We start from the raw sequence: 16,852 nt of genomic DNA, 5'->3' as shown, positions 1-16,852 counted from the left end.
GAGACCCTCCTTCCTGGAAGGCACCTGGATTTGTGAAAAATTTCTCCTTTTCCATCTCTGAACTCTTTATAGGAAGAGGAATGCTGACTCCATAAGTCAGACTGAAGGCCCTGTCATATCGTGTCTCCCAAGTGGCCCTCAGGGGTTTACAGTGACCCACTTCTATAGACAACTGGCAGAGTCTTTGACCTGAGGGGGGAAAGTATCATTTAAATACAGTGCACGCACACACACACACACACACACATAAAGGTATTTTATGATGCTTCACAAAAAAACAAAAGGTAGATTAGATCTAAATATGTCTTTATGCTAAGAACTAGTACTATGGTCTATTGAGAAGTATTAAAGACTCTTCTTCAGGAGGGTCCAAAAATGGAAAAAAATCTTATTAGTGGGGCATAGTTTTGGTAGGGTTCTGTTATAGGGAAACTGAATGGGAGAAATAGCTTCTGGGTCTTTGTAATCAAATATCTTGTTTGCTTTTTAAAGGCTAGCTGTTAGTTGCTTAGACTTGGGCTCTGAATCAGGTTTGGGAAGTGAGCTCCCAGTTTGGATTCTGCTGCCTTATTTGGTCAGCAGTAAATATCAGCGTATAAATGAATCCTTCATAAGTCTGTGGGGAAATTTTAACTTCTGCACCACTGCAATTACCCATAATTTATATGAGGTTCTGATCATCACCCAAATCAATGAATAGCAAGGTATTCCCACATGCTGTAAGAATTTAGTTATATTTGAGTTATTGCACAAAGTTTATCGTTTGTTTTTATTCTGCAGCCTCCACCTCAGATTTACGACAAACAGTTGGACGAAAGAGAACACACCATTGAAGAATGGAAAGGTGACTCTACCACTTAAATGTACATTTTACTTTATTGAAACTCAGAAATTATCTTTGAGGCGTCTCCCTTTAAAACAATTTAGTAACAGATGATTTTATAATCATTATCTTCACACCATTTTCAAACCTCTCAAACTTTATATTTTCATACTAATAACAATATTGCACTTATTCAAGAATGTAAGGAATTAATTACTAACACTTTTTAAAATAGTACTAATTGTCAAAGTATTTGCCATGGTGAAGGGCAAGCTTCAATTCAAAATTTCAGAATGACACATTCCATGTTTGTACATAAAATTATCACATAAAACAAACAAAATTATGTCTAAGATGGCCTTAGATATTAAAAAATAAAAGATAGTTAATATATGAATTCATTCATTCATTTATAGGGTTTGAAAATTTAAATAGAAAATATATGTATCTAAATGGCTTATTTATCCTTCAAAGTAAGAAAATAATGAATAAATACATTAGTTCATTTTTTTCACCAGAACTCTTCCAAGCACATAATGCATGGTCAAGATTATACTCAGGGTGAAATAAACCAGAAACTATGAAGAATTGTTAAACTAACATAAATAACTTCAGAGTAGAATAAATATGAAAAAGTAAATGCAGATCATAACAAACAAAGGTTAAAATGAGGAACATAAATGGAAGCTCTGAAGGGAAGAATTATTTTAGTTGCTTTGAAGGAGTTAACTACTATCAGTTGGAAGAGCAGGAAAATACCAGTATAAGGACATATGGGGAAAACAAAGGGTAGGAATGAGCAAGAAGTGTTATAAAGACAGCAAAGAGATTTCTCTAGTCAAGGGTTCCTATTTGGAGAATATGGAAAAATGACACATAACAAAGAGTGGACCAAGTAAACAAAGATGCTAAATGATAGACAGAAAAGACTTGATTTGATCTAATAAGGACCAGAAGTTACTCTTAAAAGTTTGTGTGTAGGTAGGTATTAGGATATAAATATCATTTGAGTATGAACATGGACTAAATTGGAAACTGGAAAGAGATATACTTGTAAAGACAATGATTATATAAATTGCAACCTGTTGCAAAGCAAGAATAAGTAGCACTGATTTTTAGTTAAAAGGGGAAAATTAAAAGAAAGAATATATGCATGTTTAACTCTAACAAAGAAAAAGCCAGATATGGATGACAGTTTGGGAATAAATGTAATAATTGTTATAATGTTGGGCTTTAGGCAAGTTTAGTTTTACAAATCCAAGATTTGAGTCTAGCAAAAAATGAAGAAAGAGTTGGAAAATTGTTGGGAAGTAATAGTTTATAGTCAGGAGGGTGTGTGCATCTCTTAGGGAGTGAATATAGAAGAAATCTGGACGCTCAAAACTGAGCCCTTAAAGTTCTTAAGAGATAAAGTTAGATGGCATCAGAAATCCCCAAAGAATTCAGAACCAAGTAAAATGTGTATTCTTCACACATTTGTTTTGTCAAATGCTTTATTGAGCACTTACTTTTGCCAGGTTCAGTGCTGTTGCAAGAAAATGTAGAAATAGAGGAGTAAAGGAATCCCAATTGATTTGTAGTTTACTCAATTCCATCAAAATATTATTATTTGTCATTAACTAGTAAGTTTTCTCTGCATATTAAGGAGAAATTTGTTTTTTTATGACACTGATATTTGTTTCTTACAGAACTTATCTACAAAGAAGTAATGAATTCTGAAGAAAAGACTAAAAATGGTGTTGTAAAAGGACAACCTTCTCCTTCAGGTACTCACTCTCAGTGAATAACTAATAAACCACTACTTGTGTATTTTTTTTTTTTTTTTGGCCTTGAGGAGGGATTGCAGCCAATTACATTGCTAATAGAGCACATGACCTAATATCACATGATTATTTCTCTCTAGTGATTTTCATTCTATTCCTTTTGATATTTAGTGTGGTATTCTTTCTGATTATTCTGATTATGATGACCAGCACAATGGTTCTTTCAGAGTTATTTTAAGATAATAGTGAATCTTGAAGAAATGTTAATAAGAGCTTGTTAAAGGGTAACTGCTTCTCATCAAAACACAGCCATCATGCTCTCTGACCACCACGTCAATGTAGAGGTCAGGAATCCCTCCAGCCAAAACCTCTTTCCTCAGTCACTCCAGTGTTGGAACTCTTCCCAAGCTTGGTGTGACAGTAGTGAAAGCATCTGCTAAGATGGGTTCTGATTAAAGTCAGCATGGAAAATCTCTCAGTTTGCCATCTACAGAATCAAACACATATGTGTACATATACTGTACATCTTTTGCTGATCCTAGTAATGTGCTTTAGGATTACTTAAGATAATTTACTTACACTCAGTGCTAATATATGTTTCCTAAGACCTACGTTCTGAATGTAAAGAAAATATATAAAGAGTTTTAGAAAATGTGATGGCTTATCTCTAGCTTTAAACTACACTCAACTCACGCTGGCAAGAATGTAGGCTGCAAATGATTAGTTGTTTAGAGGAAAATGAATTGGTGCCTCACCTTTGATAAACAGTTTTTTCCTCATGCACTTTAAATTGTTTCAGGAAGGGCACCTGGGTGGCTCAGTCGGTAAGCGTCTGCCTTTGGCTTGGGTCGTGATCCCAGGGTCCTGAGATCGAGCCCCATATCAGGTTCCCTGATCAGTGGAGAGCCTGCTTCTCCCTCCCTCTGCCACTCCCCCTGCTTCTGCTTGCTCTCCCCCCGCCCTCTGCATCAAATAAATGAATAAAATATTTAAGGAAGGAAGGAAGAAGGAAGGAAGGAAGGAAGGAAGGAAGGAAGGAAGGAAGGAAGGAAGGAAGAAATTGTAAACAAAAAATAAAAAAATAAAAAATAAAAAAATTGTTTCAGGAAAAAAGATGTAGGATGAATTAACCAATTCTCCATACTGATACTACTCTTTGAACAACTGGTTTGCACCCAAATCACTATGATGGCCAAACAGATACAATTCAGTTATAACATGTTTTTTTCTCATTCTAGTAATGTCCAGTTCTATCCCAAGTCTTTCCTTTCTTCAAAGGAAGACTCTGCTTATTCCTTCTGGCATCCAGATTGATACAGGTCTGTAGAAGTGTTCCCGAACTTACCTGCATGTTCTGTCTGCTGCTGATTAAGGAACCCAAAGACCAAATCTAACAGCCTCAAGATGCCACCTACTAAAGCAGAAAGACTCCTTGTTTTAAGAATTTCCATAATGGCCAGAGCATGTTTTTCTATAATCATTAAGAAGTCAAAATACCAGGATCCAGTGAAGGTGACCTAGGAGCTCAGGGTAGGACTAGACCAAATTCTTTGCAGGGCCTCTTCTATTCATCTTTAATTCAAGGTATCATTTATTCATCTTCTTTCCTTTTTTCAAAGAGCTTGGGATCATGCCACCCACTTCAGTACATCCCATCTTCTGCTTGTTTCCTCTTCCATTTTCCCCTCAGCCCTAACCAGGTCTCCACAACAGTTCATCTGTGATGACATAAAATGCACAATTTTCTTTTCAATACTTTCACAACACTTCCACAAAAATCTTATTCTCATGATGCATTTTATGCCAACTGTACAGTTCAGGGAAGGCAAAAAGGGACTGAGGATGGTACAAGTGAGATTAATTAATCATTAAAGGGATGGGATGAGTGGTCTGCCATACAAAGAAACATTTAAATATCTGGTAAGGGAATGCAGTTTGTATATAATCAAGGCATAATTCTTTAATCACTAAAACCATAATTCATATGCAAGAAGGTGAGTACATGTAGAAGTTTCTTTTATCTCATTAATGAGGGAAATGCTAAATGGCAAAGGTAGTTCAATGAAGATATGAGAAATTAGGATTTATGTAGTCTGTGGGAAAAAAAGAATACTGAAATAAGATCACTAAATTAAACCAAAACTTGCAAATGTCCTATCTTTGTGGTCATCTTTTCTACCAGGCAGAAAAAAATGATACTTTATTAGTTTTATACAAGTTTCCAGTGTTGTAAAATATCTAGCTCCTAATCAATTATGAATATTAAGTCAAACAAAGTTATGTTCCACAAAACAGTCAGATGACCCTTACGTGGGCTTTTTACAAAAGTTCAAGTGTCATATTAAAAGGTTGCATAGTCATTTTTTTCCCTAATCCCACGTGTTGGCTAATATTCTGAATAGTATCTAAAGTTACATATACGACTGTGTGCTCTGAATAGGCAGACCAAAGTCTTGACCAAGTAAAACCTTTAAGTTTGTAAGAAATACATTTAAGATGAATAAAACCAAAGCCTAGTTTATATAACAGTTTGCTGTTTCTGGAGGGGATGGAAAATAAAGCCATTCCACTAAATTATTTAATAATAAATATAACCTAGTCCTAGAGAATGAGAATACTGGGCCAGGGTGTAGGAAATTGCTGCCAATTCAGATTCAATTTATTTAAAATCAAACACATCACTCTATTTAGATTCAACCCCCCACAAGAGTACATTTTTCTCTCAATTTTCCCATTTCTACTAATGGCAGCTCTAGTTTCTCAGCCTCCCATTCTGAAACCCCTGACTGACCTTTTACTCCATACTTACATTATCATTGACAGTCACTTTCTACATCCTAAAAATTCTGCTTGCTCGATGTCTTACCTCTAATTTCTACCAACCCTTCTCATTAACACCACTGTGATTAAAGTTTTCCTGAAGTAATCTTCGTGACTTTAGTCCCTACCTAAATTAATCTTTCAAGACTATAGTTTTAAAAAAGCCACTGATAAGCACTCTCCAGTGGCTTTGCCTCACGTGCAGTTTAAGCCTACTAACTTTTCCTGACATTGATGGCCCTGGTTTTTCCACCTTTCACATTATACCTATTGTAGGGTCCTATGTTACCACTATTTTACTTGATTGGACCCCTGCCTTTTAGAATGCTGCCCATTCTAAATTGTTCTCTTATCAAATAATACCATTTCCCCAAATATTTTTCGTATCTGTCCTAGAAGACTTTTCATATCTTCTCAAAGAATAAGATATTTCCTTCTTATGGGTCCTTCTAGTCCCTATATTTAATTTATTTTTTATTTCATTTTTTATTATGTTATGTTAATCACCATACATTACATCATTAGTGTTTGATGTAACACTGATCACAAACAATGATTCATTGTTTGCGTATAACACCCAGTGCTCCACGCAGAACGTGCCCTCTTTAATACCCATCACCAGGCTAACCCATCCCCCCACCCCCCTCCCCTCTAGAACCCTCAGTTTGTTTCTCAGAGTCCATATATTTTAAATAGTGTCTTATAACATCTTACTGATTGTAAATTCAATACAGAAGAAAGACTGTATTTATCCATCCTTGTGTACCATGCAGTGCGTAAGCGTTGTGCCTTGCATACAATAGTAGCTTGATAATTAATTTGAAAATTACTGCTCAGGTCCTCCCTTATCATGTTCTTTGGTGGTATTCCAAAGATGGAATTCAAGACAGGATCATAGCTTTAATACAGTATGCAATTCAGTATATTCTTATGCCAGGAAATATTTATTCACCCTATTAGTTGCCATAAAGAGACATGAGCCCAGTATCGAGTATATGCATTGCTGTTAATTGGTTTGGCATTTGCTCATGCTTCAGATAAAGGTTTGCTTTCAGATGGTTATTTGGTTATTTATTTATTCCTAAATTTTTTGTGGGCTTGTTTATTGTGTTAGTGATTACCATGCCACTGAATATATGCCATGTAGGCCCTACGTACATGTGAGAAGGCCAAGCCATTTTTTTAACCATTTTAACTACCTGTAACAGTCATGAATTATCTACCTTGTCCACATGCCCTAAACTATAGTCGACTGGCTTAACCAATTTATAGTTAAAATGATGTGGATTCAATCTTCCACTACATGATTTTAAAGGAGAATATTCATGGCTTAATTTTGAGAAATCATATGTATACTATATATTACGCGATATAATTATGTATGATGTGTTTGTATGCATCATGTAGAAGCATAGGACAGCCCTGTGCCGGGGCTGACTACTAGCTCATGAGAGCCACTTGTCTATATCTCTCCCAACTGTGAGTTTCCTGACATTGTGTTAGTAGCTTGGAGTCCACCAGGCAAGATTTAAGATGTGGAAATTGGCTGACTTTACAAATCAGGGCAATTTTTTCTCCCTGGAAAGCCAATTGTTGAATTTTTATGGGCATGCCACTGTGTGTGTGTGCGTGTGCGTGTGTGCGTGTGCATGTCTGTGCGCGTGTGTGCGTGCATGTGATAGGTATATATGCAGTAGACTGTGCTGGAAAAAAAGCAATTACTAAGAGAACTTGAAAAGTCAGCTTTTTGCATTCTCCATTGCATTCACCTTTTTTCATTACTGTTTGCATATCATATTTTATTTTATAAAGTGCTAGGATGAAGTAATATTACAGCATAAACTCCCTTACTATTAAGTCATGGCAATGCTGGGAACCTGACAGCAAGAGAATAGTTAATGCGGTTTCTTAGTGACAAAATTATTCTAATACCCAAACTCATGTTTTAGTGATACCTTTAAAATATAAATAGGAAGTTAAATGTGCATTTATAGAACAATATATAGGCTTGAAATTTATTGATGGAATTGTTTTATATCAATAAGAAATAAATCTAAACTTCAGATATGTTTCTAAATAAGTAATTGTACTCCCTTCTGCTATCTGATTTCACTTGCATAGTGATTTATTTTCAAGAATAACATGGCTGCTTGCTTTCTGAATTGATTTGTAAAGACTGCTAAGGGAAAAGCAGTCCAAGTATAGAAATTAATTTTCTTCTAAAGCATTTGTTATAAAATATTAGAGCTAGAACAAATACAGGAGTTCATCTAATCCAAAATTTCTCAGTCTGTTCACCACCCCCATTCCACCCAAGAAGTAAGCCTCCCATAAGTAACAATGACTCACCAAAATAAAGATGCTTAGCATCAGGATAGAGATTTTTCAGAATCTCTAAATGACAGATAAAATTTCCCAGGTGACTTTAATATACAACACCCCCCACCACTACCACCACTCACCATATTCCACACACTTATGGCAGTGTGTCATTCCAAATTAGGGTCACTGATCTAGTCCATTAGGTACTATTTTTTATTTAAAAATCTCAGCCCCAAACAAGTTGAGACTCAAGATGATGCATGAAAAGAAGGGAATATATCTCAGTGATTTCTTTATTCTAGTATTTCTTCTAGTTCTCTGTGTCTACTTTTTGTATGTGGGTGGGTCAGGAAAATAATTTCCTTTTAAAAAGCAGAACATTTTGGGATGCCTGGGTGGCTCAGTCGGTTAAACATCTGCCTTTGCCTCGGGTCATGATTCCGGGTACTGGGATCAAGTCCATAATCAGGCTTCTTGCTCAGTGGGGAGCCTGCTTCTCCCTCTGCCTGCCACTCCCCCTGCTTGTGCTCTCTCCTTCTCTCTCTCTCTTCCTCTCTCTCTCTGGCAAATAAATAAAATGTTTTTTAAAAAAGCAAAACATTTTCTCTGAAATAATGAATATCTTTTGGCTACATACTTAATAGTCTTAGAAATTTTCATTAGCATAACTTCTTTTCATGAAAGCTATTTTTTTTTTTTTTTTTGGTCACATAGAGTTGAAAGTAGCTACTGTTCTTCATGTGCAACCCTATTACTATTTTCAGTTACTTTTAATAGCATTTTTAGTGACAAAAATTTTAATGCTTTATTGATGGCAAACTTTAAAAAATGCATTTCTCTACTGGTTTCTCTGAAAAAAATATAGAAGGAAGGGAAATTTATCATACTGCCAGGGTATCCTGGGTAAGTGGACATTATAATCAAATTCAAGTCAGTTCAATTCAATTTAAGGGATTTTCACAAACTGTTTGGCAGTAAATTAACAATTTGAAGCCAAGGCCCATGTCTTGACTTTTCTATTTGTGTTTGGTTTTATGGTTTACAAAGTTTATTTATTACCCACACAAAAAGAGACCTGAAAGGATCATCCAATAAAGCCAGAAGTGGCTGCAGTCAAGAGGGTATTTATTATAGTGCAATAGAAGAAGTCATACAGAAGCAAAGTATTTTGTTTAATAGTGAGGGACTGGTTGATGTTTAACAACCATCTTTTTTTTAAGGACTGATTAATGGCATTTACTAATTTCTGTGGTGTAATTATTCTTATTGTGACCAATTTCAAGCTGCTGCTGTGGACATCAATGAAGGCAGAGTTGGAAAGAGATGCTGATGCTAATACTTGGCTCTCAGAAGCCACTGAATTCAGCTCTAGCACACTGCTAGACAGTGAATGTGATTGTTCCGTCACAGCACTGTTCGGAGAGGACCCACTCTCATACAACACGCAGATGGAATGGGAATTTATAAGCGAAACATTAGAAGAAAGGACCTCTCTTAATGAATTTGTGCTATAAAAATTAGGAACAATAGTCTTTGAAACCATAGAAATACAGCTGATAAAGATTCTGAACTTTGAATAATTGAATACTAACTATAATTTGCATTCAGCATTGATACGATAAAGGGCAGGGCCATTCCATTATAGAAGAGAGCCAGCTGATGAACAAAGGGAGAAGAAAGACTGCTATAACAAAATGATTTCCCTTAGCCAAAAATAGGTTAGCACTTTCACTAGTTTCATAGAAGGGAGAAATTTGCTTTCCCTCACAAAACCTATCTAGAGGAGTACAAACAAAAGAGACTCCATGCTTTGTTAAATTGGGTTCTTACCCTGTGCTGAACAGTTGAGATTGAGAAAGATAGGAGAAATGAAGAAGAATGATGAAAGAAGTAAAAAGAAGCAAGGGAAACAAACATGAGGTAATCATGGAGCAAAACTATGTGTAATAGAGGATTTATATGGAATAACACCTAGAATGTTTCACAAATATGTTGATAATATGCTGCTTATTAAAATAGGTGCAGTGGGAGTGGGTGTATTTTATAAGGATAATCTGCAGTATGATCCCTTCTATATGAAGAGTTTATTAAACACTACTTTCAGTTTTGCTGCCTTCATTCAGTATAATTTCTAGATGTAAATTTGTTTTTCTGGGGAAATTTCCTCAATGTTCTTTGTATCATTTCTCTGGCTGCCATTTTGTAGGTTTCTGTTTATTTGTAAAAATCAAATTGCATTCCTAAAGGGGAGCCTTATCTCAGCTAGGTTCTATCTCACCCTTATCTGAGTCAATACTCAACTTTTAACTGTGACAATCAGAACATGTCTACATAACCGGCTTCAGCCAGAAAAAGAGAAAAACCCTGGCTCAAGAGAAGACCAGGACTATTATGTAGAGATACTTTTAAATACTTATGTATTTATTAAGATTTGTATTATGCCAAACTTTATTTTAAAACTTTCAAACTGGTTATTTTGTCACAATTTAAATAAACCACGCTAATAAAAATCTTCCTTGTCAACGTGGGCAGTTGGGTTAATTATAACACCCATCAGATGTATATGTTATCATTTGACCCATTTGGTCTCTGATCCATTGACACTGAGATTTCCTATTTATTCAATCAGTTGTATTTCTATATACTAGCAATGAACAAAAAACAATTCCATTTACAATAACATCAAAAAGAATAAAATACAAACAAATTTAACAAAAGAAGTGCAAACTTTCTACTCTGAAAACCACAAAACATTGTTGAAAGAAATTAAAGACCTAAATAATGAAAAGACCCATTCCATTCGTTCACTGATTAGATTTAATATTGTTATGATGACAATACTCTCCAAATTGATCTACAGATTAAACACAATACCAACCACAGTCACAGCTGCCTTTTTCTTTGCGGAAATCAACAATCTGTCTTAAAATTCACATGGAAATACAGGGGATAGAGAATAGCCAAAACAATCTTGAAAAAAAAAAAACCCACAAAGTTGGAGGATTCACACTTCCTGATTTCAAAATTTACCACAAAGCTGCAATGCTCACAACAGTGTGGTATTCACTTGTACATATAGATCAATGAAATAAAATTGAGAGTCCAGAAATAAACCCTTATGTTTATGATCTATTGATTGGTAGCAAGGATTTCAAGACAACTCCATGGGCAAAGAATTGTCTTTTCAGTGAACGGTGCTAGGACAGCTAGATATCCACATGCAAAAGAATGAAGGTGGACTCCTACCTCATATAGTACATAAGAATGGATTCAAAATAGATTATAGACTTAAGTGTAAAATTTTAAAATAGATTATAGACTTAAACTAAAATTTTAAAACACTCATAGGAAAACGTAGGAGTAAATTTTCATAATCTTGGCTTAGGAAATGGTTTCTTAGATATGACACTAAAACCCCAGTGGCAAAAGGAAAAAATAGGTAAATTCAACTTCAACAAAATTAAAAATACATGCACTTCAAGAGACAACATCAAGAAAGTGAAAAGACAGTCCGTAGGATAGGAGGAAAACATTTGCAAATCTTATATAATAAGAGACTTTTATCCTGAATACATAAAGAACTCTTACAATTCAATAATAAAAAGAAAATAACACAATTAAAAAATGGCCACAGGATCTGGATTGACATTTCCCAAAGAAGATATGGCCAACAAGCACATGAAAATACATCCAACACCATTAGCCATTAGGCAAATACAGATCAAGCCACAGTGAAATAGCATTTAACATACACTCGGAGAGCTACAATAAAAAATAATGAGAACTGGAGAGGAGAGGAGAAAACTGGGGCCCTCATATGGTGCTGGTGGGAGTGTGAGCTCGGGTAGCCACTGTGAAAAACAGTTTGTTAACTCCTCAGATGTTAAATGTAGAGCTACTCTATGATCTGTCAGCTCCACTCTTTAGGTATTTACCCAAGTGAAATAAAAACTTGTACATGAAAGTTCATAACAACATTATTCATGATAGCCAAAAATAGGAACAGCCTAAAGGTCTATCAGATGGCCATCAGCTAATAAATAGGTAAACAAAAGTGATACACCCATCTAATGGAATATTATTCAGGAGTAAAAAGGAATAAAGTATTGCTACAGGCTACAGTATGAATGAACCCTGAAAACATTATGCTGTGTGAAAGGAGCCAGTCACAAAAGATTACGTATGATTCCATTTATATAATATGTCCAGAAGAGGCAGCTTCATAAAACAGAAAGTGGGTTAGTCCTTGCCTGTGGCTGATGAATAAGTAAAACATAGAATACTGTTGGGGTGATGAAAATATCACAAAATTGATTGTGATGATGGTTGCACAACTTTGTGAATATCCTAAAAACGATTGAATTATACAAATTAAATTTGTGAATTACATCTCAATAAAGCTGTTACAAGAAGGTATATAGGCAATATTTCATATTTTAAGTCTAAATCTAAATGATGGTGTCATAGTTTTAAAGTCATGCAGAAGAAGGGATATGTCATTCAACAGATGAAGGGGTATATGAACAAAGCCATCTCACTCTGTTAGCCCACAATTGTTTGAGGCTTTATTAGAGCTCTGTGTCTAGTTTTAACCTCCACCCTTTAATAAGGATGTGGAAAATTGAAGATTCTGAGCAGTCAATCACAGTGATGCTAAATTATTATTGACCAAAATTTATGAAAACACATAAGGATGTTGGTATTGGTATAATTTAATCCAAATTGTGGTGGGAAGGACAGAGCTGGGCACTTGGGCTATGTAAGGAAGTCAAAGGTTGTCTGTTAGTATATGTCAGGAGAAGAAAGGAACTAGCTCTGCACACCTACATTGTACATACATACAATTAAGTAAAGTTGGAATAAATTGAAGCCAGGGAACTTTACGTTACATATTATTCTGATAATGAGACTATTTACAGGAAGACGATAACAAAAAGCTTTAAAAGTCTAGAGACATTTAAGATTTGGAGATATTCATACTTGTAAGTGTTTAAATAACATGAAAAATGCATAAGCTTTTTTTGCATATAAAAATAACAGTATACAAAAGTATATATATTCAATGATCACAATTAGAAAAACTTCATAGAAAAACACTAGCGAGAAATATACCCAAAGTTTAACAGTTATTATTTATTTGAGGATCAGTGCCTATTATCTTTTTTTCAGTATTCTTTCACGTTCCCCATAATTCACATAAATATGTTTATAATCAACAAATAAAATTTTAAAATACTTATGAAACACATATGATCTTTCTTAGCTTATATGTATGGGTCCTCTCCACATATTGTCACATTTTAATCACGTTTTTTCCACAGAGAAGAGATGTCTACCCCACGAGCAAAGAAGATTATTTTAACCTTTCCACTTCATAGATCTCTAATTTTTCTCTTTAAACTTGAGTAGAGTTGACACGCAATGTTACATTAATTTCAGGTGTACAATATAGTGAGTCCACTTCTCTGTACTTTACGCTGTGTTCACCACCGTGTTGTTGCCCTATGTCACCTTACATTATTATGATATTATTGAGTATATTCCCTATGCTGTGCCTTTTATTCTTGTGACTTACTCATTTCATAACTAGAAGCCTGTATCTCCCGCTCTCCTTTACTCATTTTGCTCATCCTCCCCCTCTTCTGCCCTCTGGCAAGCACCAGTTTGTTCTCTGTGTTTATAGGTCTGATTTTGCTTTTTATTTGTTTATGTTCTTTGTTTTTTTTTTTCAATTCCACATATGAGTGAAATCATATGGTATTTTTCTTTCTCAGTCTGCCTTATTTCACTTAGCATAATACCCTTTAAGTCCATCCATATTATTGCAAATGGCACAATCTCATCCTTTTTAATGGCTGTGTAATATTCCATTTTATATGTTTTATATATATAAATACCATATCTTCCATACCATACCATATTTATATATATATAATATATATGCCTACTATATATTATATATGCTATATATAATTTATATAAATACCTCATACTTCCATACCGTACCATATTTATATATATGTATATATATATAAAAATACCACTTCCTTATCCATTTGTCTATCAATGGATGCATAGGTTGCTTTCATATCTTGACTACTGTAAATAATATTGTAATAAACATAGGGGTGCATATATCTTTTCAAATTAGTGTTGTTTCCTTTGGGTAAATACCCAGTAATGGAATCATTGGATTATATGGTATTTCTCTTTTTAATTTTTTGAGAAAACTCCATACTGTTTTCCACAGTGGCTGTACCAATGTACATTCCCATCAACAGTATGTGAGGGTTCATTTTTCTCCACATTCCCATCAACACTTGTTCTTTCTTTCTTTTCTTTTTTTTTTTTTTTTTATTTATGCTGGCCAATCTGACAAGTGTCAGGTGATATGTCTTTGTGGTTTTGATTTGCATTTCCCTGATGATGTGTGATGTGGAGCATCTTTTCATGGGTCTGTTGGCCCTCTGTATGTCTTCTTTGGAAAAATGTCTATTCAGGTCCTCTGCCCATATTTTTAATCAGATTGTTTGTTTTTTTGGGTGTTGAGTCATATAAGTTCTTTATACATTTTTTTCTGATTTATTAAATCTTTGTGATAACACTACTGTAACTTATTTTGGATTTGTTATTTTTCACCAGATGTACCTTGCACACTATATTTGCTCAAATGAGATAACATTTTAGTGAAAATTCTTCATCTCTGATTTTATTAGATGATTTACACTACAAATATTTTTTAATAGCAAACTATTTCACAAAGCATGCATTTTACCACCTACATTGCTTAAATATAAAGAATATATAAAGAGAAAAAGTAAACTGTTTCCAGGCTGTTATGGTTAATTATATTTTACAGTGCCTCTGACTTATCTGTCCTTTGTAGTTCTCAAAGATATTGTAACTCAGCAAGTGTTAATGAGTGATTACCATAAGCAAGTTTCTTCTCAGAGATTCAAAATCTTTATATTCCTACAGAGCAGATAAATATTTTTTCAAATTAATTTAATAATTCAGAATTTTTGTTTGTAGTTTGGCAGGTAAGCAAGCCTGCTAGAAAGTAAACACACAATCAGAAAGTGTGCTCTAGGGGCGCCTGGGTGGCTCAGTCGGTTAAACAGCTGCCTTCGGCTCAGGTCATGATCTGGGATGGAGCCCCGCATCGGGCTCCTTGCGCAGCAGAGAGCCTGCTTCTCCGTCTCCCTCTGCCTGCCTCTCTGCCTACTTGTGCTCTCTATCTCTCTGTCAAATAAGTAAATAAAATCTTAAAAAAAAATGTGCTCTAGCGTGGAGCCTACTTTTAAAAAAAAAAGTGCTTTGGCTTCTTCTATTATTATTGTTATTTGGTATTTGGTCTATGGTAACTTTCACTGAAAGTCCTACTTAGCTTTTCTGTATGGATTTTAAGTTTGATATCACATTAATGACTATAATAATATTTACTTAACTTGCATTCATTTTTCAAGAGCTGTAGTCTCCAAGTAATTCTGATTTCTGCTCAGCTCTTATTTTTGGAATAGGACCCTTACATGTGTTTGTTTTAAAAAGCCCTGCATTAAAAACATCCAGGTTCAGATCATTACATTAAAAGGTCTTGCTCATCTTCCTACTCAATAGGACTGTGCTCTTCAAACTTTGACTACACAGGGTCTATGAGCTTTCAAAAAATGCAAATGCCGTGGCCTCACACAGGCCAATGATATGACAATATTGGAGGTGGGAAGGGTGACTGGAGTTTTTAGTGGCGTATTTTTGTTTGTTTGTTTTTGTTTTCTCTTAAGAGCATTACAGGTGGTTTCCAAGGTAGAATAACTTGTGACTAGGGACTCTGCGTTTTTATGTTTCGATTTTCACCATCTAACATAGTGCCCTGGAGTAGTTGTTCTAAGAAGGCTTGTTGAATGAACGATGGACTAAACATTGCCTCCTGTATTTGCCCATGCCTGCAACCTGAGCGACATGAAGTTGAGTCGAGTTCCAGATTTAGTCATGTTGGTCTTCATTTTCTTAGCACAGGTGCAGCAGTGAACAGCAGTGAGAGTCTCCCTCCATCTTCGTCTGTCAATGACATCTCCTCCATGTCCACCGACCAGACCCTGGCATCTGACACTGACAGCAGCCTGGAAGCCTCAGCAGGACCCCTGGGTTGTTGCAGGTGACTAGCCGCCTGCCTGCGAAACCCAGCGTTCTTCAGGAGATGATGTGATGGAACACACACACACACACACACACACACACACACACGCAGACAGACACGCACGCACACACACATACGCAGACACGCAACTCTAAGAAAATGGCAAGGGAGAGAATCCGAGCCTAAAATTGAAACCAGTCTTTCAGCCTGCTTCTTCTCCAGAGTTCTGTATTGCAGCTAAGCTAAATGTATATTTAACTTCTAGTTGCTCTTGCTTTGGTCTTCCTCCAACGATGCTTACTACAGAAAGCAACTCAAACACAATTAGAAAAGCCTTTTCCATAAAGTGTAATTTTAATGGCTGCAAAACCAGCAACCTGTAACTGCCCTTTCAAATGGCATGACAAGGTGTGCAGTGGCCCCATCCAGCATGTGTGTCTCTATCTTGCATCTACCTGCTCCTTTTGGCCTAGTCAGATGGATGTAGATACAGATCCGCATGTGTCTGTATTCATACAGCACTACTTACTTAGAGACGCTACTGTCAGTGTCCTCAGGGCTCTACCAAGACATCATGCACTGGGGTACCACATGGTCCATTTCATGTGATCTATTACTCTGACATAAACCCATCTGTAATATATTGCCAGTATATAAGCTATTTAGTTTGTTAATTGATTAAGCTGTATGTCTTATAAGAAAACATGTAAAGGGGGAAAATATGGGGGGAGTGAGCTCTCTCGGACCCTTGAAGATGTAGCTTCCAAATTTGAACTGATTAAATGGCACCTGTATACCGATTTGTAGAAAGAACATATGTGATGCTTATGTACAGCGTGGGGACGGGAGAGGGTGACAGTTTCCAGGTACTGAATGGTTTGGCCTTTAGAAGGAAGATGGGAGGAAAAGCTGATGGTCTTTTCTTTGACAGCAAGCAGGTAGGAGAGACTTGAGTGTAGCATTGCAGTGCAGAGGAAGACCCCAAGG

At 35.6% G+C, this 16,852-nt stretch overlaps 1 protein-coding gene across 11 annotated transcripts in view; it reads left to right on the top strand.

Annotated features, from left to right (window-relative positions):
• The window catches only part of MAPK10 (mitogen-activated protein kinase 10), a 547,028-nt gene extending 530,361 nt beyond the window's left edge, over positions 1-16,667 (top strand). For 8 of the 11 annotated variants that reach the window (XM_027600533.2, XM_027600531.2, XM_027600537.2 and 5 more), the window contains 3 exons: positions 781-844; positions 2,512-2,589; positions 15,745-16,663. In XM_027600533.2, the coding sequence (XP_027456334.1) occupies positions 781-844; positions 2,512-2,589; positions 15,745-15,887 (285 nt within the window). In that variant the 3' untranslated portion in view covers positions 15,888-16,663. Of the gene's footprint in view, positions 1-780; positions 845-2,511; positions 2,590-15,739 lie in introns of all 11 variants that reach the window. The other 3 variants (XM_027600538.2, XM_027600539.2, XM_027600536.1) reach the window with 2 other exon arrangements.
• Positions 16,668-16,852: the final 185 nt, after the last annotated feature.

This window comes from Zalophus californianus, chromosome 2, assembly GCF_009762305.2.
Source record: "Zalophus californianus isolate mZalCal1 chromosome 2, mZalCal1.pri.v2, whole genome shotgun sequence".
Taxonomy (NCBI): Eukaryota; Metazoa; Chordata; class Mammalia; order Carnivora; family Otariidae; genus Zalophus; species Zalophus californianus.
The sequence above is the reverse complement of the archived record's forward strand: the minus strand, read 5'-3'. Positions and strand labels throughout refer to the sequence as shown.